Source organism: Carassius auratus, chromosome 25 (genome assembly GCF_003368295.1).
Source record: "Carassius auratus strain Wakin chromosome 25, ASM336829v1, whole genome shotgun sequence".
Taxonomy (NCBI): Eukaryota; Metazoa; Chordata; class Actinopteri; order Cypriniformes; family Cyprinidae; genus Carassius; species Carassius auratus.
The window spans coordinates 1,683,753-1,708,768 of record NC_039267.1 but is presented as its reverse complement, the minus strand read 5'-3'; the positions used below and the strand labels follow the sequence as shown (position 1 = coordinate 1,708,768).

The 25,016-nt window shown below is 36.3% G+C and overlaps 2 protein-coding genes across 2 annotated transcripts in view; both read right to left on the bottom strand.

The window, feature by feature from the left end:
- The window catches only part of LOC113042956 (contactin-1a-like), a 551,632-nt gene that overhangs the window by 256,554 nt on the left and 270,062 nt on the right, over positions 1–25,016 (bottom strand).
- The window catches only part of LOC113042959 (PDZ domain-containing RING finger protein 4-like), a 41,364-nt gene continuing 16,654 nt past the window's right edge, over positions 307–25,016 (bottom strand). Inside the window, exons 2-10 of the mRNA XM_026201999.1 lie at positions 18,677–18,930; positions 15,470–15,557; positions 13,652–13,750; positions 11,603–11,665; positions 11,156–11,257; positions 9,934–10,050; positions 1,977–2,306; positions 1,546–1,883; positions 307–1,399 (exon numbers count right to left, since the gene is read on the bottom strand). Of these exons, the coding sequence (XP_026057784.1) occupies positions 985–1,399; positions 1,546–1,883; positions 1,977–2,306; positions 9,934–10,050; positions 11,156–11,257; positions 11,603–11,665; positions 13,652–13,750; positions 15,470–15,557; positions 18,677–18,930 (1,806 nt within the window). The 3' untranslated portion in view covers positions 307–984. The remainder of the gene's footprint in view (positions 1,400–1,545; positions 1,884–1,976; positions 2,307–9,933; positions 10,051–11,155; positions 11,258–11,602; positions 11,666–13,651; positions 13,751–15,469; positions 15,558–18,676; positions 18,931–25,016) is intronic.

The window sequence follows — 25,016 nt, the reverse complement described above, 5'->3', positions numbered from 1 at the left end:
TGCAAGCCCTGGAAATACAAGGCATTCAAATGCAAGTACTGTTAATGCAATGCATTATTTTTCAGTAAGTGCTATTCAGCACGCTTTTCTGTTTCAAAGACATAAGTCATTATTTTACTTCCATAGAATGCAAAGTAAAAAGTTTAATTTCTGAAAAATTATCTTGTGTGAAAGCAAAATTAAATAATTAAATGAGAAAACATGAAGTATAAATAAAATTGTAATAAAAAATATCTTGGGCAAAAGCTAAATTTAGAATAAAAATTGTAATTAATAATTCATTTTAATTAATTAATTAGAAATGTGTAATTTCGAAAGAGTGAACAAAGTATTAATTAAAAAAATACAAATAAATAAAGTTCTTGGACGAAAGTTAAACTTTGGTGATTTAATTGATTTGATTTTCAGTGCGCAAACAGTGAAAGTTCAAATGTAAAATTTGTAAAAATTGCTCTTAGGCAAAAGCCAAACTTTAGTTGTCAAGTGTGTGTGAACCAAAGTACAAATTCAAAATTGTGGAATAAAAATGTCTTAGGCAAAACTGAGATTTAAAAGTTTTCTTGAGGGACGTGATTTAAAACAGTAAAAATTCACTTGGACAAATGTTAAATTTAAGTAATGAAATGAGCGAAAGCAAAGTATAAATTTAAATACACATTTTGGAGCTTTGTGGGGGAATGTCAAACTACTGTTAGCACACTCAAAAACACTGAAGTAATATTTTCTCCCATGTCATATTTTTCTGTAGAAAGTCACACAGGTTTAGATCAAAAGTGAATTATGACAGAACGATAATATTTCTTCATGTACCATAGTTGAAACATTTCCGGTAACAAAAAAGCATAAAAAATGCAGTGAATCTCATTGAACTGCTTAGAAAACATTAACAAAGTGAAAAATATTCGTGTCTTTTCTGATAAAAATGGCCGCATTGAACGAGGCAAGAGTTGATCGTACCGCATGGGGTAAAGAGTGAGGAGTGATCTATACAGTGGTGACGGACAGGAAGGCGTTGTGGACGCTGGATCCCTCAGGTCTCTCCCCGTGCGTCATCAGCTCCTGAATGGTCATCCAGCTGTCCAGGATCTTCTTGTTCCTCTTCTTCATCATCTTGCGGTGGCTGAGCTGGAGGATGCTGGGCTCGGGGCGTCCCTCTCCGCTGCTCAGGGGGTTCTCCCGCAGACTCTCCAGCCGGCTGCGCTGCATGAACTCTCTCCTCCGCCGCTGCTCTTTGGCTCTCAGGAGATGCTGCTTGCGCTGCTCCTTGCTCCAGTAGCGTCCCATCTTCATCTCGCTCATGGTGTCATCATCAGTCGTCATGCCCCCGCTGCGCTCCTCCTTGATCTTCAGCGCTCGCTCCCGCAGGAGTCTGTCCCGGACCGGACGCTTGGTGATGTACCTGCCACAGATATTACACAACACTACTCCAGTAACACTGTCAATGGTGAAGAAATTGGCAAAATACATGAGGAGTTAGTGTTCGGAAGGGCATATTCAGACAGCGTACAGTGACTTGAGTAGAGTAAGAGAGTTAAGCGCTGGTACCTGGTGCCGTCGCTCCGGACCTTCACCTTCCACTCCAGCCTGGGTTCAGAGGGACTGACGAACTGCAGCGCCGTCTGCTGCTGGATCAGATGCATGTAGCTCTGGGGGCCCTCGGGGGCCGTCTGCTCGGACTCGGACGGGTTGCTGTGGTCGGGGCTGTCGCTCGGGGCCCGTCCGAGTGTTAGCAGGTTCCTGCGGTTGGTCAGGCTGACCCTGCGGTGCTCCGGAGAGCGGTCAGCGGCGAGCGGTGTGCTGCGTGAGCTCTCAGCCGTGTTATACGCACTCGAGCTGTCCTTGTCTGACCTCTCGGGACGCTCACGGGGTCCCAGCTGGTGCACCTGCAGGTAGGGACAGGTCTCGTTTTAACAGTATTCTTACACAAGTGCCTAAAATGTTTGAGAGCTCTGTAGCTCCGCCGGTGGGTTCTGTACCTTCATGATGCTCTGGCACTCCAGCTGGATGCTGCGCAGCTCCTGGTTCAGCATCCTCAGCTCGTGCTCCACACCGCTGCCTGGGACGCTGCTGCTGCTGCTGCGTGTGTAGAACAGGTCGTACTCGCTGCCGCCGCGGATCTGACACTTGAGCTCCAGCAGCTGCCGCCAGCGCTCGTCCTTCTCCGCTCCGTCGGCTGAGCTCCGGCCCGACAGACACCGAGACAGCTGCTTCTGGATCTGAGCCAGGACGCTCTGCTCTGGGGCCGTGCTCGTCTCCTGACTGTAGGAGCAGGACGCCGCCATGCTTTCTTCTTGAGTAGCTCTGGCCTGCCGGGAGATTCGGAGAGAAAACATTTTTAAGCTCAACCAGAGTCAACTGAGGCTTCATTAGCCAGCGTCTGTGCTCGTTTGGGAGATGGCAGGAATACATGATTACCTGGCTTTGTTTCAATTATTTCATACAACAAGAAATAATGCAGATTGTTTATCATCTATCATCATTTTTGGAAATGTATGTTATATACATACATACAGGTGCTGGTCATATAGTTAGAATATCATCAAAAAAGTTGATTTCACTAATTCCATCCAAAAAGTGAAACTTTTATATTCATTCATTGCACACAGATTATGTTTCAAATGTTGTCTCTTTTAATTTTGATGATTATAACCGACAACCAAGGAAAGTCCCAAATTCAGTGTCTCAGAAAGCAAGAATATAACTTAAGACCAATACAAAGAAATGATTTTTAGGAATCTTGGCCAAAAGTATGATTATGTACAGCACTTAATATTAGTTGTGGCTCTTCTGTCTGAATGACTGCAGCAGTGCGGCGTGGCATGGAGTGGATCAGTCTGTGGCACTGCTCAGGTGTTATGAGAGACCAGGTGTCTCTGATAGTGGCCTTCAGCTCTTCTGCATTCTTGGGTCTGGTATATCACATCTTCCTCTTCACAATACCCCAGAGATTTTCTATGAGGTTAAGGTCAGGCGAGTTTGCTGGCCAATTAAGAACAGGGATACCATGGTCCTTAAACCAGGTACTGGTAGCTTTGGCACTGTGTGCAGGTGGAGGTACAGGACCTCAAGCAACGTGGATTGTGTTCCTCTCCTCTCTTCCTCCAGACTCTGGGACCCTGATTTCCAAAGGAAATGCTAAATTGACTTTCATCAGAGAACATAACTGTGCACCACTCAGCAGCAGTCCAGTCCTTTCTGAAGCGAGACTCTTCTGACACTGTCTGTTGTTCAAGAGTGTCTTGACACAAGGAATGCGAAGCTGAAACCATGTCTTGCAGACGTCTGTGTGTAGTGATTCTTGAAGCACTGGCTCCAGCTGCAGTCCACTCTTTGTGAATCTCCCCCACATTTTTGAATGGGTTTTGTTTCACAATCCTATCCAGGGTTATCCCTATTGCTTGTACACTTTTTTTCTACCACATCTTTTCCTTCCCTTCACCTCTCTATTAATGTGCTTGGACACAGAGCTCTGTGAACAGCCAGCCTCTTTTGCAGTGACCTTTTGTGTCTTGTCCTCCTTGTGCAAGCTAATTCTCAGCACATAGAGACTCTTTCACCTAGATATCACACTATAGAGACTGTGTCTGTTCCCTGAACTAGAAAATACTAAAAACGTCCAAACCAAGTTAAGATTAACAATTTAATTGAGGTTTAACAAATAAAAAACAGATGCAATATGGATAAACAAATGATAAAGCTTGGCTTATTGAATATCAGATCCATTTCTACGAAAACACTTTTTGTAAATAATGATAACTGATCATAACATGAAATTACAATAACTTTTTCCCCTGGTGGCACTTGCACTACTAACTTTTTCAGTTACTGGCACAAAACATGATTTGGTCGCCCAAATTATTTATAGTAATTACTGGATAATAATGAACAATAATGAAACTGTATTGCATACAGACGTGCTTTTTGTTTTACTTGCCATCTTTTAAACCACATGCCTTGTTCTATTTCTTACAGTACACACAGTGCATTGCTCCGTCTTGTAGCTGGGGTTAGAGGGGCCCCGGTGCAGGTTGTACAGTGGACCCTGTTTAAAATTATTTAATTTGTACTGTATGTTCATTCTATTTATTTATTTGTGATATTTACACAACACATTTAAGTTTGTTTTTGTTAATTTAAAATAGCACTGCATAGTCTTCACTGTAAAATAAAATACACAATCAAACCAAAATGTATTCAGACACCTTCAACATTTCTCACATTATCACAGTTTATTTGTTGTAGTTTAGAAATTGGTAATAAAATATGACAATAACTCAGAACAAACTCATGTTGATAATGTCGGATAAATTTGATAAAAAGATATGTAATGGAATCAACCAAAACTTCAGACAGCTGTCAGTATGACAATATTTACACAACTATCAATACTTTGTTGAACAGTTAGCAAGCAAGAAATGCTTAATTTGGTTCAGTCTGTGGTGTGAAAAGGTTGCATTAGAAGGTTAAAGAAAGAAACACTTAAGTAAAACATGGTCAGGTTTTTTATCAATTTCACTGGTAGTCTACAGTATAAAGAATTTTTGGGTATAATATTTCACAGATCACTATTTTGCCATACTCACTTACATAAATGAACTAGTGGCCTGCACCCACTAGTAAAACAATTCTATCTGATTTTGGATAAATTCTTGTTAAAACTACCAAGTAATTCAATCAAGAGCAGTGAGTGATTTACCATATTTTTTGGACTATAAGTCGCACCTGAGTATAAGTCGCATCAGTCCAAAAATACGTCATGATGAGGAAAAAAACATATATAAGTCGCACTGGACTATAAGTCGCATTTATTAAGAACCAAGAGAAAACATTACCGTCTACAGCCGCGAGAGGGCGCTCTATGTCTTCAGTGTAGACTACAGGAGAACTGAGCAGCACAGAGCGCCCTCTAACGGCTGTAGATGGTAATGTTTTCTCTTGGTTCAGGTCTCTTAGTTCATTTCTCTTGGTTCATGTCAAATTAATTTAATTTAATAAGTCGCACCTGACTATAAGTTGCAGGACCAGCCAAACTATGAAAAAAAAAATAGTGACTTATAGTCCGGAAAATACGGTACTTTCATTTTCATACATTAAAGACACTGACAGCAGAGCTAGTAAATAAGGGGCGGTCACTTTAAGAGACAATGCATCCATTACACATCCGATATTTTGTAACTCTTTACTCTCACTTAAGACATAACCACATACTTTTTCGAACACACTTTCCAAGATGGGTATTTTGACATTTTGTATGTATTTGTTGTCGGTACAAAAGCAAGAAGACTTTGAGACGTGTCTCTGCTTGCTCCCTGAACACCAGAACACCGAGGTGCTGAATTGAGCTCTTTCACTTTTCGCTCTTTTTTTTTTCCTGTTTATTTAAACTGCGCTTTGTATTTGTTCGTTCTGGTGCAGGAGGACGTGAACGTCCTGAAGGAGAGCTCAGTTCAGTGTTGCTGTTCACGAGACGCGGCTCTCTTTCTCGCACCAAACACAGCGTGAGTAACCAGGGCTGAAGCCAACTTGATGTGTTGAATGCTCGGAGCACGTCATAAAACGTATTCTTAAAATACACATTTCTGTTTTAATATAACATAATTTAACGCAATGGCAATGGCATTTCAAAGGGTCACATATGCGACCATTTTGGTCGCAGTGTAGTTCCCTGTCATAATATAGATGTGCTCTGTTTGACAGAAACCTGGCTAAAACCTGATGATTACATTATTTTAAATGAGTCCACCCCCCAAGATTACTGTTATAAACACGAGCCGCATCTAAAAGGCAAAGGGGGAGGTGTTTCTTCAATTTATAACAACGTTTTCAGGATTTCTCAGAGGGCAGGCTTCAAGTATAACTCGTTTGAAGTAATGGTGCTTCATATAACATTATCCAGAGAAACCAATGTTAATGATAAATCCCCTGTTATGTTTGTACTGGCTACTGTATACAGGCCACCAGGGCACCATACAGACTTTATTAAAGAGTTTGGTGATTTTACATCCGAGTTAGTTCTGGCTGCAGATAAAGTCTTAATAGTTGGTGATTTTAATATCCATGTCGATAATGAAAAAGATGTATTGGGATCAGCATTTATAGACATTCTGAACTCTCTTGGTGTTAGACAACACGTTTCAGGACCTACTCATTGTCGAAATCATACTCTAGATTTAATCTGTCACATGGAATTTATGTTGATAGTGTTGAAATTATTCAGCCAAGTGATGAAATCTCAGATCATTATTTAGTTCTGTACAAACTTCATATAGCCAAAATTGTAAATTCTACTTCTTGTTACAAGTGTGGAAGAACCATCGCAGGAGCGGATATACTTTGAGGTGAATAAAGGTGCTTAAAATGTTCTACTAATAATTTTATCTAAAAAATTTCTTTTTAACGTTTTAAAAAAATCATATGCTAACAATGTCAATTTCAATTACAATTTCGTTATTTCAAATGTGGGCGCGTTGCGCGTGGCAAGCGCGCTTATAATGTAAAAGACGCAGACGCGACCACAACAGTGCCCAACATCAAATGGCAAACATAATGCAAGCGGGACGAAACTGCTCGTGTGTATGCATATGTGTGTATTTATATATACAAAATAATTATACACCGTACACACACACATATTATGCAAACACAAACGTTTATTTTGGATGCGATAAATTTTTTCCCAGCACTAAAAAAAATAAATGTATATATATATATATGGGGGGGGGGGGGGGGGGGGTCACGGATTGATAAATATGTACATAGGGGGGGCCCCAAGGTAAAAGGTTGGGAACCACTGATCTAAACCAACAACATGTATGTTAGACCCTATACCATCTAAGCTCTTAAAAGAGGTGCTTCCAGAAGTCATAGGTCCTCTTCTGACTATTATTAATTCCTCTTTGTCATTAGGATATGTCCCCAAAACCTTCAAACTGGCTGTTATTAAGCCTCTCATAAAAAAAAACCACAACTTGACTCCAAAGAACTAGTTAATTATATACCAATCTCGAATCTCCCTTTTCTGTCCAAGATACTAGAAAAGGTGTTATCCTCACAATTATATTCCTTCTTAGAGAAAAATGGTATATGTGAGGATTTCCAGTCAGGATTTAGACCGTATTATAGTACTGAAACTGCTCTCCTTAGAGTTACAAATGATCTGCTCTTATCATCTGATCGTGGGTGTATCTCTCTATTAGTTTTATTGGATCTTAGTGCTGCGTTTGACACAATTGACCACAACATTCTTTTGCATAGACTTGAACACTTTGTTGGCATCAGTGGAAGTACATTAGCATGGTTTAAATCGTACTTATATGACCGCCATCAGTTCGTAGCAGTGAATGAAGATGTATCATATCGATCACAAGTGCAGTATGGAGTACCTCAAGGCTCAGTTCTAGGGCCGCTACTCTTCACGCTTTATATGTTACCCTTGGGAGATATCATCAGGAAACATGGTGTTAGCTTTCACTGTTATGCTGATAATACTCAGCTCTATATTTCTTTGCGGCCCGGTGAAACACACCAATTTGAAAAACTAATGGAATGCATTTCTTACTGCTAAATTCTGAAAAAACAGAGGTATTAATTATAGGACCTAAAAACTCTGCTTGTAATAACCTAGAACACTGTCTAAGACTTGATGGTTGCTCTGTCAATTCTTCGTCATCAGTTAGGAACCTAGGTGTGCTATTTGATCGCAATCTTTCCTTAGAAAGCCACGTTTCTAGCATTTGTAAAACTGCATTTTTCCATCTCAAAAATATATCTAAATTACGGCCTATGCTCTCAATGTCAAATGCAGAAATGTTAATCCATGCATTTATGACTTCAAGGTTAGATTACTGTAATGCTTTATTGGGTGGTTGTTCTGCACGCTTGGTAAACAAACTACAGCTAGTCCAAAATGCAGCAGCAAGAGTTCTTACTAGAACCAGGAAGTATGACCATATTAGCCCGGTCCTGTCCACACTGCACTGGCTCCCTATCAAACATCGTATAGATTTTAAAATATTGCTTATTACTTATAAAGCCCTGAATGGTTTAGCACCTCAGTATTTGAATGAGCTCCTTTTACATTATACTCCTCTACATCCGCTACGTTCTCAAAACTCAGGCAATTTGATAATACCTAGAATATCAAAATCAACTGCGGGCGGCAGATCCTTTTCCTATTTGGCTCCTAAACTCTGGAATAACCTACCTAATATTGTTCGGGAGGCAGACACACTCTTGCAATTTAAATCTAGATTAAAGACCCATCTCTTTAACCTGGCATACACATAACATACTTGGTTAGGTGGAGCTGGGGATTGAACCACCAACCTTAAGGTTTGTAGACAACCTACATGAACCACTGAGCCACTGCCTAATGCAGCCTAAAGGATTTTTAGGCTGCATTAATTAGGTAAACCGGAACCAAAAACACTTCACATAACACCGTACTTTCTACATCATTAGAAGAATGGCATCTACGCTAATATTAGTCTGTTTCTCTCTTATTCCGAGGTCACCGTGGCCACCAGATCCAGTCTGTGTCCAGATCAGAGGGTCACTGCAATCACCCGGATCCAGTACGTATCCTGTTGGGGAAGTCGTGGCCTGATGGTTAGAGAGTTGGACTCCCAATCGAAAGGTTGTGAGTTCGAGTCCCGGGCCGGCAGGAATTGTGGGTGGGGGGAGTACATGTACAGTTCTCTCTCCACCTTCAATACCATGACTTAGGTGCCCTTGAGCAAGGCATTGAACTGAAAGACAGCGGAGACCAGGACAACTAGAGCCCCAGATACAGATCCCCTGTAAAGACCTTGTCTCAGAGGAGCACCAGGACAAGACCACAGGAAACAGACTTGATTGCAAATAAATGCACAGACACTATTTAAACTGAACAGAGATGACATCACTGAATTCAATGATGAACTGCCTTTAACTATCATTCTGCATTATTGACACACTCTAATCCTAATGAATGTTGTTCAGTTGATTTGACGCAATGTATTTTGTTTAAAGCGCTATATAAATAAAGGTGACTTGACTTGCAAGGTGTCAGTGGTCGTCTTTTGGACAACTGTCAGGTCAGCAGTCTTCCCCATGATTGTGTGTCCTACAGAACTAGACTGAGAGAACATTTAAAGACTTTGCAGGTGTTTTGAGTTAATTATCTGATTACAGTGTGGCACCAGGTGTCTTCAATACTGAACCTTTTCACAATATTCTAATTTTCTGAGATACTGAATTTGTGATTTTCCTTAGTTGAAAGTTATAAACATTAAAATTAAAAGAAATAAACATTTGAAATGTATCAGTCTGTGTAATAAATGAAAATTATTTACAAGTTTCACTTTTTGAATGGAATTTGTGAAATCAACTTTTTGATGATATTCTAATTATACGACCAGCACCTGTGTGTGTATATATATATATATTAATTTAGGAACATTTATATACTCGTCCTGGAAAACGACAAAAATACAACTAAACTAGGATTTTTTTTTTTTTAAATAAAATCAAATGAAATATTAAAAGCACACGCATAAATGTGTGTGTTGTTTTTTCAGCTACTGAAATAAAAATGTAGTCAATGTAATGAAAAAAAAACTAAACTACTAAAAATGAGAAAACAAACATTAAACTAATTAATTATTATTTTAAATTAAAAATATTTTGAATAGGATATTATTAATACATTTTCTGTTTCCACTTTAATTGTAAATAAAGTTTCAGTAATTGTGTTTTTTTTTAATGTTTTTGTGTCAATTTTCTTATTATTTTGAGCTATTTATTGATTTTTATTGATCAGTTTTAGTTTATTCAGTTTTAATTCTTTAAGTCAATCTAAATAAAAACGAGAACTGTTGTTTACATCTTCTCCAGCAGAAGAAATGAAAGGAAAGCAAGGTTTACAGCTGAAGAGTGTGATGGTGTTTCTCTGACCTTCTGGTGCTGCTCTCGAGCCGCTCTCTTCATCTCCTCCTCCTCTTCCTCCTCCAGCATCTCCATCTTCAGCTCCTCTAAGTATTCACTGTACTCGTCATCCAGCCACGGCTCGTCCTGAAACACCACACACCTCACGCATGAACAAGATCACGCTCTTTTGACCCATCATGAGCTTTGAGTTCAGCTTCATCATCATGTCAGATTTAGGGAAGAACTGCACTCGTTATCCTGAAGCCCAGTGCAGCTATCTGTCAGTGCTACCATGGAAACAGTGTCCACTCCCATGATGCACTGCGAACGATGTAACCGGCTCAATCAGCTCTAGGGAACACGTCTAGGTTTCTAAAACATTTATTTATTTAACATTTACATTTATTAAACAGTTATTTGAACATTTATCCAACTCCAAGACTTGTTTTTTTTTTAAACAGTTTTCTTGTGATTAGAACGTTATCTAAAGAGTAAAATTTGTTTTAGATTGTTACACTAATTCTATTTTCACTCATGATATAGCAGCATTTGAATCTTTATTTCTTATTCTAAGAAATCATGAAAATGTATCAAAATCAATGATATTTTAGTATCACTGAGGTACTTTAATAGTAATTTTTTTATATATTATACATCTGTTTTAATTTTCAAATTTTTAGTTATTTTATTGTTTTTATGTTCCTTGTTCCTTTTTATTTCATTTAAAAGTAGGTTAAAATAAGCTAAAATGTTATTATATATATATATATATATATATATATATATAAAAATGACAAAACACAAAATTACTAAACTAACTAAAATTAACATTAAAGCAGAAAATATGGAAATAAAATCTAATTAGATTTTATGTTTTCTCTATTTCAATTCTAATTTAAAGTTTTAGTATTTTTTGTGTTACTTTTATATTTGTTTGAAAGTCTGTATAGTATTAATACATTTTTATTTTTCAGTTTAAATTTATTTAGTATTCGTTATTTTCTTTCTTCAACAAACTAAATTAAAATAAGTTTTCCCTTGGAAAGGTTTTTTTATTTACTTCCTCTTAACATTTATTTTATGCCAAGTTAAAAAAAAAAAGTCTTTAAGGATAATACCCTGTTTATAGTAAGATGGACTGCTGGGTAAACAACATGAATATTAATGAATGAATGATTAATATTCATAAGCCATGCAGGTGTGTTTTATAACTCGGTAGATGTGTGTGTGTGTGTGTGTGTGTGTGTACCTGTATTTCTGGCCTTGCGACCAGCAGCACAATACTCCTGAATTCTTCATTCGAGAGAACGGCCACTGCTTCCTGTCTGTTCTGAACGTCCCGCCCATTTATCTGTCAATCACACACATCAGCCAATGAGGCGCAGCGTTACATTACTACAGTTCTTCCTCAGTATTTCTGTCCTGTTTTATATTTCTGACCCCACTGGTCTTGCTTTTAGAAAGTTTCAGTTTTTGAAAACTGTTTCAGTTTTTGCTGCACATGATCCTGAAGAGTGAGTTTACTGGGAAGCACAGAGTCCGTGGAGAGCGTCTCAGAAACACCTTGGGATGCTTTCCTGAGCATCAGACCACAGCTGAAAATACACCGTACCCTGCTCTCCCTCGGGTCCTGTAGCTGCCGGAGGAATGTGCTGCTGCTGAACACAACAGAGTTAATGAGTGAAGGTGAAGTCACCTGTAAGATGCGGTCTCCTTCTCGGATCCGACCGTCTCTCGCAGCGATGCTGTTCGGCTCGATCTGAGGAGCAAAGAGCAGATTTCAGATTCTAAATCAATCACGTCATTCACAATTATGGTCTGTGGATCTGATTGGCTGAGGCTTCAAGACTCCAGCCAATCCCTCGCTCCTCTGTGATCAGAACGCATTAGGGCCCGCCCACTTCTTCCTAATAATTTTTCTCATAAAGACTTTAAAAAGAAAAGTATTTGAAAATCAGAAAAGATGCAAGACTTAACAGCTTCAGTGATGAAAGAACTACAATCCCATGATGCACTGCGAATATCACTGAGTTAAGAACAATGGAGAAATTATTTACTGTTCAATTAAAGATGTGGATTTTATACATAGAAACAATATATTTCGTTTATTGCAAATTAGGCATATAAATATTTTATATCTAATATACGATCAACACACACGTCTTGTTTTCTGCTAAACTAAATTATAAATTGAATATGCTGTATAAATGATTTTATTATCACTAAGTTATAGTGAGTATTTGTTTTATTAGTATTCTCTTTTTTTTTTAGATAAAGTCTTAGTAATTTTGTTCTTGGTATATTTATTTGAGTTTTTTCAAATGTGTCTATATAGTTTTTATACATTTTTATTCCAGTTTTATTTATTTTAGTACATCGAGTACTACTTTTACAAACTAAATGAGATTTACTTTCTTGGCAACTAGCTGAACTAAAATGATTTTAAAATGTATTTTATTGCAGTTAGCATTTATTTCAAGTAACAAAAGAAGTTTTATTTTATTTTAGTTTCAGTTTTAGTTAATTATAATAATCCTGAAATATATTTTTCTGAGCCAGATTCTTGTTTTCAGTATAAACTCACTTCATTTTGGTCAGATTCTCAAAAAACATCTTAACACCTGAAGTCATTAAGCTTCTCCAGTAAAGGTGTCTTGATTATAAACGGTTCAGATATTTATACTAGAAAACGAGTCTAAAATAAAGTGTAAGCAGCATTACGTCATTCACAGTCTCTGATTGGTGGAATTAGCCTCACAGGATCATGGGTAATGTAGTTTTTCACTAGGAATGCTGCTGTTAAACAGTTAATGGAAGCTTAAACCAATCGATTAACAACTTCTAGGTCTTCTTTAAAGACTCCTGTGGAGAAATTAAATGTGATTTTACTCCCAGAAGCAGCTGCTGTGCTTTATAGAGACACAAGCTTCTGATCGCTCAGATCCGAGCTGAGCTTCTGTGTGTTCATTAGATCGAGACACACACTGAACACGTGAGTAATGAATGAAGAGGGCTTCATCTCTCTCGGGCCGTTCTTCACGGAGATCACGCTCTCTGCTCTTCAGTTTTATGGAGTGGAGATTTTAATAAGCCTGTAAGTGCTGACGGATCTGTATTCAGTCGTGCTGCAGAGACCTGATGAATCTGAGAGGACTTCTAATGAAGCCGGAGCTCAACACACACACACACAGAGAAAGATGTGTGTGTGTGTGTCAGTCTAATGTACTGCTCAAAAAACTATTCTGATAATGTTTCTTGAGCATCATATTATTCTGATTTCTGAAGATCATGTGACACTGAAGACTGGAGGAATGATGCTGAAAATACAGCGGAGCATCACAGAAATAAATTACACTTTAACACAGATTCACACAGAAAACAGATGATTTACATCAGAATAATATTTCACTATTTTTACTCTGTTTTTTTAATCAATTAAATGTAGTCTCGGTGAACAGAAGACACTTCTTTCAAAAACATTACAAAATCTTGGTTGTACAGATGTTACATGACCGGGGCTAGTTGTCACACTCAGTCTAGTAATTTTTATTTATTTCATAATTCACTATTAAAGACATTTTAAAGGCTTTTATGATCACATATCAGACTTAATGACTAAAACTACATCTGAGTGTTATGTGTGAGTGTTTATGTCGCTCTAATGGAGGTTTACAAGTGATCGTGTCATCAGGACTGATTATGAACAGAAACATGTAGAAGTGTGTGAGTGATGTGAGCGGTGCACCTCGCTGACGTAGATGTCCTCGTCCTCGTCCTCGTCTGTCCTGTAGCACAGCGTGAGTCCCAGCTTCTCCTGACTGCTCAGTCGAAGCAGCTCCACCTCCTGCAGAGACACACACACACACACACACATACAGTTACATCAGTCAACAGACTCCACTGGAAACTGAGTTTTTTGCACTGGATTTATTGAAGGATGTATTCATTTAAGACTGATTTTAAAAAAAATGTTTGTTGTTTGTTTAGTAGGATTTAAATTTTTGTAATTTTTCAGTTTGTATATATTTTTTTGATGTGGGATTTAGCAATTTAAAACAATTTAGAACAATTTTTAATGTTTTGGTTTTTATTTTTTGGTGTATTTTTTATTATTATTATTTGGGGAATTGTTTTATTTGTTTAATTGTTTTATTTACAATTGTTTTTATTTAACTTGACATCTTGAATAAAATGGTATTTTATGACTACATAAGCATTTACAAAAAAAAAATTACAACAAATATTTACAAGTTTGTTTTAAAACAAGATTACGTTTTATTTCTTTTAGTTAAAAACACTTTTATTTTTTGATTTTGTAATGTTTCAGGTATAGAATTTGCTTTATATTTTTATTTATTTAGGTGTAATTTTAATGGAGACTTCATTTGAAACGTTTTGTTATTACTCACTCATTCATTTGGTCTTACATTTGAATTTAACTTTTATATTTGGGTTTTGTTTATGAATTTACTTTTAAAATTTATTTTTATTCATTTAGGTGCTTTTATTTTATTTATTTTTGGTGCAAGATATAAATTAAACTATTGTATTTCCTTTAAATTTACTGTAAACTAATATTGTTATTATTATTATTTTTTGGTGTAGGACAAAGGAAAAAAAAAGCAGATTTTCACTAAAATATTGCTAAAATATTAGAGAAATAATTATGTAGAGATTATCACACTAATACGTGACCTCTTAAGGGTCAGTTTTGTGTAATTGAGATGTATACATCATCTGAAGCTGAATAAATGATCTCTCCGTTGATGTGTGGTGTGTTCGGAGGACAATATCTGTCTGAGATACAACTATTAGAAATCTGGAATCTGAGGGAGCAAAACAATCTAAATATTGAGAAAATCATCTTTAAAGTTGTTTAAATTAAGCTCTTAGCAATGAATATTACTAATCAAACATTAAGTTTTTATATATTTACAGTAGAAGATTTACTAAATATCTTCAGTGAACATGATCTTTACTTAATATCCTAATGATTTTTGTCTTAAAGGAAAAAACTGATAATTTTGACCCTAACACTGTATTCTTGTCTATTTCTACAGATATAGCCCAGAGACTCGAGACTGCTCTTGTGCTCCAGGGACACAATTCAACGTGTAATTTCAAAGCTGAAACAGTATTTTCATATATAACATGTTTCTGGGGTCACGCAGGAGTCAGAGGATCTATATTTCATCCGCAGACATCCAGAGGCTGAATAATCACACGCCTCTCAGAGAAACCTTACATTCATACATCCTGAACAATCACACCTGCTCCTTCCCACAATGCATTCTGCACTGCTTTAACTGTTCAATTAAAAATCTGGTTATTTTCGTCTTGTTTTCCAGTATGTAGTGTTTGCTAAATTCTAAAATGGAATGTTCCTTTAGCATTCACAAAACCAAAAAATAATAAATGAAAAATGTAAAAAATGGACATTTTGCATGTTCAAAGAATAGTGTTTTCTTCATAATGTTGGAGTTGTCAGCACATGTTTAATGAGCCGGGATCAGCCTGACGCTGTTATATCTTCAGTGTGAGTCTCCGGTGAAAGGGCTCTCACCTCGTACTGGAAGTCGTCGTTCCTCTCGCCGTCCGCTGCCATGTTGTCCTCCGAGTATTCCTGATCCAAGGTGTGCAGAGAGAGACAGCTAAGCAGAGAACACACACTAGTGAGCGACACATCACGGGACCATCACAGAGAGGATCACAATCACTTTCCAGAACATTCTCCTTCACTGTTCCTGACTGGTGAAAGATCTTCCCATCCCGATCCCGAATGATGAATCCCTGACAATCTACAAGCAACAGATGAAAACTCATCTCTTTCAACACATATATATATATATATATATATATACACATTTTATTTGTTCCTTCTCTTTCTGGCTTGTACTCATTTGAACAGTGTCTAAACCTTGGTATTACGAGCACTTCGTGTGTCTGTTTGCCTCTTTAAGAAGAGTCCCCCAAATTTTGTTTTGGATAAAAGCATCTGCAAAATGACTAAATATAAATACTGAGTGACGTTTTTAATAATTTCATAGATATTTCTGGTGGTACATTCATTTAGTGTTTTTTTAGCAACATTTGTCTTGCTTTATCTGCCATGTGACAAGATGAGACATAATTCAGTTGCCTTCATCTGTGGACACGTTTGCACTGACTCCGAGTTTAATCTGAATCAGCCGTTTTAACTCTAGTCTGTTTTCAGTTTGAGTGTTTCATCATGTGATTTGTTTTTACACTGATTCATCCCAGAGAATAAAAATATGTGTCTCTGGAGCACAAACGTCTCGAGTCTCTGGGCTATATTTGTAGCAATAACCAACAATTCATTGTATGAGTCACAATTATACTTTTCTCTTTTATGACAAAAATCATTAGGATATTAAGATCATGTTCCACAAAGATATTTAGTAAATCTTCTACCGTAAATATATCAAAACTTAATGTTTGATTATTAATATGCATTGCTGAGAACTTCATATGAACAACTTTAAAGATGATTTTCTCAATATTTAGATGTTTTTGCTCCCTCAGATTCCAGATTTTCAAATAGTTGTATCTCAGACAAATATTGTCCTCCAGAGGTTATGAATGAGAAACATTCCATGAATGCGTTTTATAAATTCCCATCTCATGAGATACAGCAGTAAAATGCTACTAAAGGTCTCAATAATATAATATGAGGTTATATAATAATACGAGCTCTGGAGCTCAGGAAGAGTTCAGGCGTCACATGTGGTGAAGAACGAGCGCAGAGACTGCAGAAGTCAGCCGATGGAGACACAAACACACATCATGCATCTTCAGCTCAGATGTGTCGTGTGCGTCTGCTCCGAGTCTCCTTCATCTCTATGATCTCGTCTGCTGTCCTCCGCGTGACTCGCGTGCGTGTCTGTGTTTTCTTCTGCTCACGGCTGATGCTGTTCATTAGCGTGTGCTAGCGTCTCTGGTACAGTCAGGTGGTTTATCATCTGTGTGCTGACTCTATAAAGCGAGCTGAGCAATGATGCTGAAGCAGCCTGATCACTGGATTCAGATCTTTTCACACAAATGTACTGAATCTACTCCATTTACTACAGTATCTATCCATTTCTTTCATCCACCCACTCATCTAAATGCTGAACGGTCCTTAAGGGTGAGATTACTGTAAATTATTCCTGAATAATGCATATTTCCAGGCACTATTACAACAACAACATTCACGAGAATCCCTGAACGCTTTTGTCTGGAAGAACAAAGGAAATCAGAAAGCCCACATCAGCACACGGCGCACCAAAGAGAGTTCAGAAACTAAACCTGGATCTTGAGCGGGTGACAAATTTAGACTATGAATTATCCACGGCATTAATTACCTCCCTAACCACCGCTCTGCGCCTCAGACGCTTTCAATTAACTTCCCAGCATGCACTGCAGCCGGCCCTGCGTCTCCTGAGGAGAAACCCAGATACTCCTGTGAACCAGTCCAGAAAACCTCATGTTCTTCACACCGGAATGTTCTACCAAACGTTTGTATGTAACCTTCAAATAACCATCTAAACACAAGAACGCTGGACATTTGAACATTGGTAGAATATTAAACATAAACATTCAATAATACGATATTTTAGGTGGAAAAGTTAGCAGAGCATTGAAGAAATGTTTTCCTAACCTGTAAATACCGTTTTTAATCATTACGCGATTTTAAATGAATGTTGAAATCATTTATATTTACAGTAGTAGAATGCTGTTGTAACCTTTAAGTAAAATTCTAATAACGAAAGTAAAACTGGACATTTCAACAGAAAATAAATTATTTGAAAATGCTATTATTTGGGTGAAAGTGAAGTTGGTGCAGTGTCATAAACATTTTTGTAACCTTTAAATAACATTACAATCATGATAAGAAACATTCAGAAACAACGTTCCCTCAACGTTTTCAGAATCAGAAAGATTGTGTTTCCACACACTAGGATTTGTCTTGAGCTTCCAGTATGGGTGACACACAAATAATATCTCAATATTTCCTGGGATCTTATCAATAATGATAATTAAACTACATTTCGCTCAGTGTATTATTGTGCTGGTATCTTATACTTCTAAAGTTTTTGATATTCTCTTATTCTGTGTGATGGTCAGTTCACACTGATAGAAATGTATCATTTCCAATAAGTTTAAATTGATTTTGACCTTTTATGGGAATTCTTAACTTTAAAAAGCCATTTTTCTAAAAGTTTGCAAGTCAAATTCTTACATTTAATCAGTGAATTACAATAATAAGACATTTGGGGGTTTAACAGGCAAATAAATATCAGAACAATTCCTCTTTGCACTGCAGAGGAAACACAGAAGCTGCGTCTGAAGTGGGATTTAGATTTACACACCGTTTAATGCACAGCGTTTCATCTGCAGTTACTAATGCATAAATGTTTTGATATATTAAACAAAAAACACTGAAGACTGATCAAATTAAAATACGTTAAATGTGGAATTAAAACGGCCAGTAGGTGGCAGCAAGCCAGTGTCAATAAGTGAGTCATTGTGATTGAACCGAATCATTTAAACGGTTGATTCAGATTCAGGAACGAATCACTGTCATGCTGCTCAGAGACTCAAAACAGAGCTGTGCCTGTGTTTTAAACCTTTGTTGTTGTCGAAATAGAGCATAAATAGGCAGTTTGTTTTTTTGTTTCTTGAACTGTTGTAAAAGACTCAGCATCACGTATGTAATCATGGTAAGTTTTAAACGGACAGACATGAGCTATCTGCTGAATGTGTTGGTCACCTGTCGGACAGGAGGAAGGGGCAGATGTCCGGCACCGGTGGTGTGGCCGGACGCAGTTTGGCCAGAGCCATGATGTGCTCGAAGGTGATCTCCGTCTGCGTGCACACGTCCACCAGCTGGACGTCCTGCGCTGACCCTTGACCCCGGGGCCGAGGGGTCCGCCGGAGCACCTGCACCACGATGGGGTCTTTAGCGCTGCGTAAAGCCTCGGCCGCCTCCTCATGACTGGCTCTGGACAGATCCCTCCCGTTCACCTGAAACACACTTACTCACTGACTTCAGTGTGAAACACTCACAAACACAGTCAGGCTGCGAACACATTAGATGGGATTAATCGATTTTAAATAATAATGTTTTCATACTATGTGTGTGTGTGAGTATTTACATAAGGTTACAGTGCATATACACATGTGTATTTATCTATACATATACATTGTAAACATAAAGTTTTATTTTGAATCAATTAATCACAACTAATCGATTTGCAGCCCTACTCAGAATTCACATTTTGATCTCTATGAATGTAGAAAAGAGCGTGAACATCCTGCTAAACATCTCCTTTTGTGTTTCTAGGAAAGAAATCCTAAATGAAGGAATGATGAATTAGATTAAAATTTTCATGCATTTGGATCTCACCATTTTAACAAAGTAATAAACTTAATGAGATCCATATTTGTTAGTTGAGAAATTAACCGGTCAGATTTCTGCACTTAAAAAAGCATAGTATAGTTCAATTGTTTGCAAGCATTCATTTTCATTTTTGAAATGCATTCATGAAATAGCTTGGAATCAGCATTTCTGTTCATTGAGAAAACAATTACATTTATTCAGTTAAAGACTGATATTTTAGTGACACTGAAGTCCACACAAAAAATACCTGTAATAATGTTATAATAATGTTATTTTTAGTAGGTGTTTTTTCCATTTAAATTGATTTGTTATTCATTTTTTGTTATTTTTTATTTCAGTTTTGTTATCTTAGTACAAGTTGAAATGGCAAATGTTGCATTGGCAAATTAAATCTTTTTTATATTTTACTTAAAATAATGTTTTTTTTTTTTGCAATATTAATTTTATTTCACTAAAATAACCCTGGTTAGCATGAACATGGGTAAATATGACTTATTGATGGTACTTGGTGAGTGTATTTAATCCACATTCAGTTTATTTCTCTATTGCAGAGATCTGAGCGTGTCTATTAATCAGTGATCTGTAATTAACTGCTCATGACTGAACTGAGCAGACTGAGTCTCACAGGACACTGATTGGCTGTTAATGACACACATTACATGAGAAAGGAACGCTTCAGAGCCTCGTTCTGCTGATCCCAAGAGCTGTGTGTCTCTTCATTCTCCCTGTGTCTGGATCATCAGAGTTTGAGCTGCAGTGCTGATTATATTCATGTTATTCTACTGTACTCAGCACTTCATGATGAATTCATTGGATTGGTTCATTATAGATGAAAATAAAAAGAAATGACTTCTAAAAAGACACTGAAAATTTTGATTCTGATTTGTTTGAGCAGCTAATGTCAACTACTGAATCAACCAATGGAGTGAGAGTGGGCGGGGCTATCTGCTTGACCGACCAATGACAGATGGGGGCGTGTCATCTTTTAACATTGCTCCTCTGCTGTATGAAAATAACTCAAACTAGACAAGAAACAAAAATAAAAAACTATGGACATATTGAAAATAATAATAACAATAATAATATTAAACAAAAAAATAAAACCAACTAAATGCATTTTTCATTTTCATTTCATTTACTTAATTTACTAAAATGACAAAAAATAAAACAGAAATTAAATTATTTAAAATCTTACACGCATTCAAAAAAAGACTTCATATGAAAACAAAAAAAATACAAAAAATAAAACTAATTAAATATATGAATAAAAACTATTATAGCATTTGAATGACTACAATAAATAAATAAAATTGTTATTCAGAAAACTGCTTTACCAAGACTTTCTCCCATATATATATATGTCTTGGTAAAGCGGTTTTGTGAATGATGGAGGAACTACCAGCGTTTCTTCAACACTATAATCCCGGTGAAGACGAGTGATGTGATACTGATGTGTTCATCATCAGATCGGAGCGAGGGTTTGCTGACTGAATGAGGATGAAGTGTGTACAGACCAGGAGAGGAGACGCTTCTGTTCAGTCATGTACTGCTGATCCAGCCAAACACATGATCCAGAGATAACAGATGAGATAACCTGATCAGCTCTTATAAAGGAGTGCTTCCTCTCGAGGAAAGCAGAGACTCCAGATGTCTTCATTGTGTGAGAACCAGGACACATCTCCAGAGGAAACACACCAACACTAACCTGCTTCATCTGGGAATAGCCCACAGTACACCAACTTCAACAGAGATCAGCCCATCAGCAGCAGGGGAACGTCCCGAGCTGAGCTGTGCAGCAGATGGAAGTTCATCAAACATTAAAAAAGAGTCCAAGGCAGTCTTAGAATCAGAGTCCAATTTAGGAAGACCTTTAAAGAACTGTTCAGCACAGTCCAGATCACAATGTTCTGTGGTATATATAAGATCCACTGCATGAAGGTGTATTTCTGCAGTGTCAGTGGTGACCCTTCATCAGGCAGACGGAGACAGACCATTCGTTTCTGAATTCTACATCTGAAAAAACTTCATTCTCTCATGTCCCACATTTGATACATACACATTTATGAACCCTTCAATTTCAACCTTCACTAAGACAAGACGACCTTTTATAACTTCTTCAGAACTTCAAATATTAACTCTAGTTTCTGGAGAAAAAAGACTCACTAAGATTTGTCCCATGACTAAGTATTTGTTGCCCCTTCATTATCTACATCACTATCAGTTTCCTGAAGCGATACAACATTTAGTCTTTTTAGCTGTATGCTTTCTAATAGCAAATCACGTTTATGTCTATCCCTCCCAGCATTAACATTAATGGAGCCTAGCCTCAAACTAGCCATACATGTATTTAAAAGGAGAAAAGACAGACATAACAGAAGAAGAAAAGGAAAAGAAACCCATGTGATGCATTCCTGATCAGTTTAAGAACGTTTTTTTCCTTTCCTACATTTTCTTATCACTGTAAGATGCTTCTTTAGTCGAAAACGCTTCTTTTCACTCAAAATATCAAAACCAACCGTTTTTTGAAAGACTGTGACAGATCTAACAAACTTGTCAATATCTGGGAAAACATCTTTAACATTCACCTGTTTGCCAAAAGTATCATCCAAAAAGTGATTTATTTCCTCAAGGGGATATAAGGAGATGCCCCTGTGAATCTGTATCATCAGACATGGCATCAATGCTATCATTGCCTGTACACGTTAATAACCCGCTCCGATTCTTCACCATTATCGTTCCTTTGCTCAATGACGTCATTCACCAGCTGTGGGGTTCTCAGCATTCCCGCTGCGAGTGACGTCACTAGCGCTGTACTCAGCTGACAGACACTGGTGGACACGCTACGTCACCACAAATAAAACATCTCAAATGACCAGTACTTGCATAAACCATATAAGATCTCCCTTCATGTTTTACACGGAAAGAAACATCCCAAGTATTTTCTGGAGAGTCCAAAAACATGTACACTTGTCTTCTAAAAGACTGCACATGTTTTAAAGACGGATGTTTACAACCTAAAGAGATCGTTCTAGACTCGCTAGCAAACTTACCGAGTCTCACTAATTCACGTTCCAACGCCTCATTAGAAATGAAAGGCGGGAGATTTGAAATCATGATTTTGCTAGAAGGTGCATGAAGCGGAGTAACCTGCACAAGATTATCACGTATGACAATACCATTCTCAATCAACATAGAGCAGCGCTTTTCTCTTTTACAAATACAACAACCGCTTTATTCATTCGGGAGCTTTCAAACCCTACCTCATCTCCCACGGCCACGAGAACGAGAGTTTTGATCAGATCAGTTCTCACTAAACGCCACTCTCTCTCACCACAAAACCCCCAGCATGCACCAGAGACAGAGTCTCGAGAGAGACCGAGAGAATACAAATAAAGTAAGAAATTATACTAAACTAAATACAGTTATATTAAATATTCATTATATTGATTACGTTAAACATACATAAATATAGGACAGTTATTAAATTAATTAAAATAAATAATTATCCAATTATATTAAAATTATTAAATATTAAAATATTTAAGTAAATAACTTATAAATAATTATAACTAATAAATAATGATATACTAAATAATATAATAAATATACAATGAAAACTGTTAAAATAACAAATGCTGAAAAATATAATGACATTAAAATAATTAATACTATATTAAAACAACAAATGCTACGCATACAATTATACTAAAACAATTTAAATATATTTTAAACCCTTTTGATAAAAATATAAATTATAATAAGATATTCAAATAAGTATTCAAGCTAATAATTAAATTAACATTTCACTGAAATAAATTAATTTAATTAATTTAATATAAATAATTAAAATTACATTGAAAGATAAATATTGCTAAGTAAATAAAAACAATAAAAAATAAAAATGAGTAATAAATTAATTAATTTAACATTGCAGTATTATAGCAAGTAGAAATAAATATTATTAAATTTTATTTTATCATTTTATTATATAATTATATTCAAATAAGTATTAAAGGTATATATATATATATATATATATATATATATATATATATATATATATATATAACAGATCAAATAGAAAATAATTATATTTACATAATTTAATTATTTAATTAAAATAAATGTAAAATTTTAAAATGACACTTACAGATATATTAATATATATTATAATATAATATATAATATAATTAAACAATAAAAATCTGATCAATAAATAAATACATTTAGCATTGCACTATTAAAAACAATTACTAAATAGAAACTTAATAGAAAATAAAAAATGTCCAAATAATATTTTAATATTAATATTTTAAATTGTTATAGTATAGAGAGTATGCCTATTTCAATGAGTCTAAATTTGGTATTTATTCATATATATCCATCTTTTACATTTAAAGACAAGAGGATGAACATGTTTGGGGCATCTATAGATCACAGAACAGATCTGAAGATGATGAACAAACTCAGCTGGAGGAAACACAGCAGAGGAGCCATTACCCACAATGCACTGCTCATGAGGCAGTGTACACAGAGCTGCTGTGACAGTCCTCTGACCCCATCATCCTCCATCACACACGATTCACACGAGTCAGTGTTCAAACTCTCACTGACTCACTGAATCACTGACTCACTGAATCAGCAGCTGAACTCGTGCTCTATCTGAATCTGTTCAGTTCATCTCCTCCATCTGCTGTAGCTTCATCATCATCATCATCATCATCATCATCATCAGGTGAATCTGATCCTGATCTCAGCTGAACTAACTGAGGCTTTGCTTTAGTTCAGTAAGATTCATGCACCGAATTTCCCGGACTAAAAGTCACACTTTTTTTCATAGTTTGGCTGGTCCTGCGACTTATAGTCAGGTGCGACTTATTTATTAAAAATTAATTTGACATGAACCAAGAGAAATTAACTAAGAGTTCACATGACCGTCTCCAGCCGCCAGAGGGCGCTCTGTGCTGCTCAGTTCTCCTGTAGTCTACACTGAACACATAGAGCGCCCTCTAGCGGCTGGAGACGGTCATGTTTTAACTTGGTTCTGAATAAATGCAACTTACAGTCCGAAAAATACGGTCTGAAGTAGTCTTTTGATGAAATAATCATAACATGAACATGATTAACATTATTTAACGTTGATTTTCAGCAAAGAAATAACTGTCTATCAAAACCATAAAATAAATTATGAAAAAAATGTCATGGCAACATTTTTTATTTTTATGTTTTAGCTGAATTACTTTATTTCAGTTAACTTTTTTTATCCCCAATTTTTATGGTTTTAGTTTTTTTGTAAATAATTTGCATACAATTTTTATTTTTATATTTTTTTGTTCTAATTTAAATTTTAGTTAGTCATTTGTATTATGTATTATAATTTATTTATCAAAAAATATATTACAACTTTTTTTGTCACACAGCATATTTTGTTTCGATTAACAAAAATTTTTTTGTTATTATTATTTTAGATAATGTTGAATTATGTTTTTTTAATTTTTAATATTTTCTTTAAATTTGAATCATCTGTTTAGTCTTGTTTCTTCTCCTGTTTTGTTGTTATTTAGTTTGATTTATTTGAGCACTGTTCCAGTTAATGTTCTGTAAGTGATCTCTAATAACCCTGTCACTGAATCACTGACACAGAGGAAGGAATCAGAGTGAAGATGATGAAGAGTGTGTGTGTGTGTGTGTGTGTGTGTGTGTGTGTCCT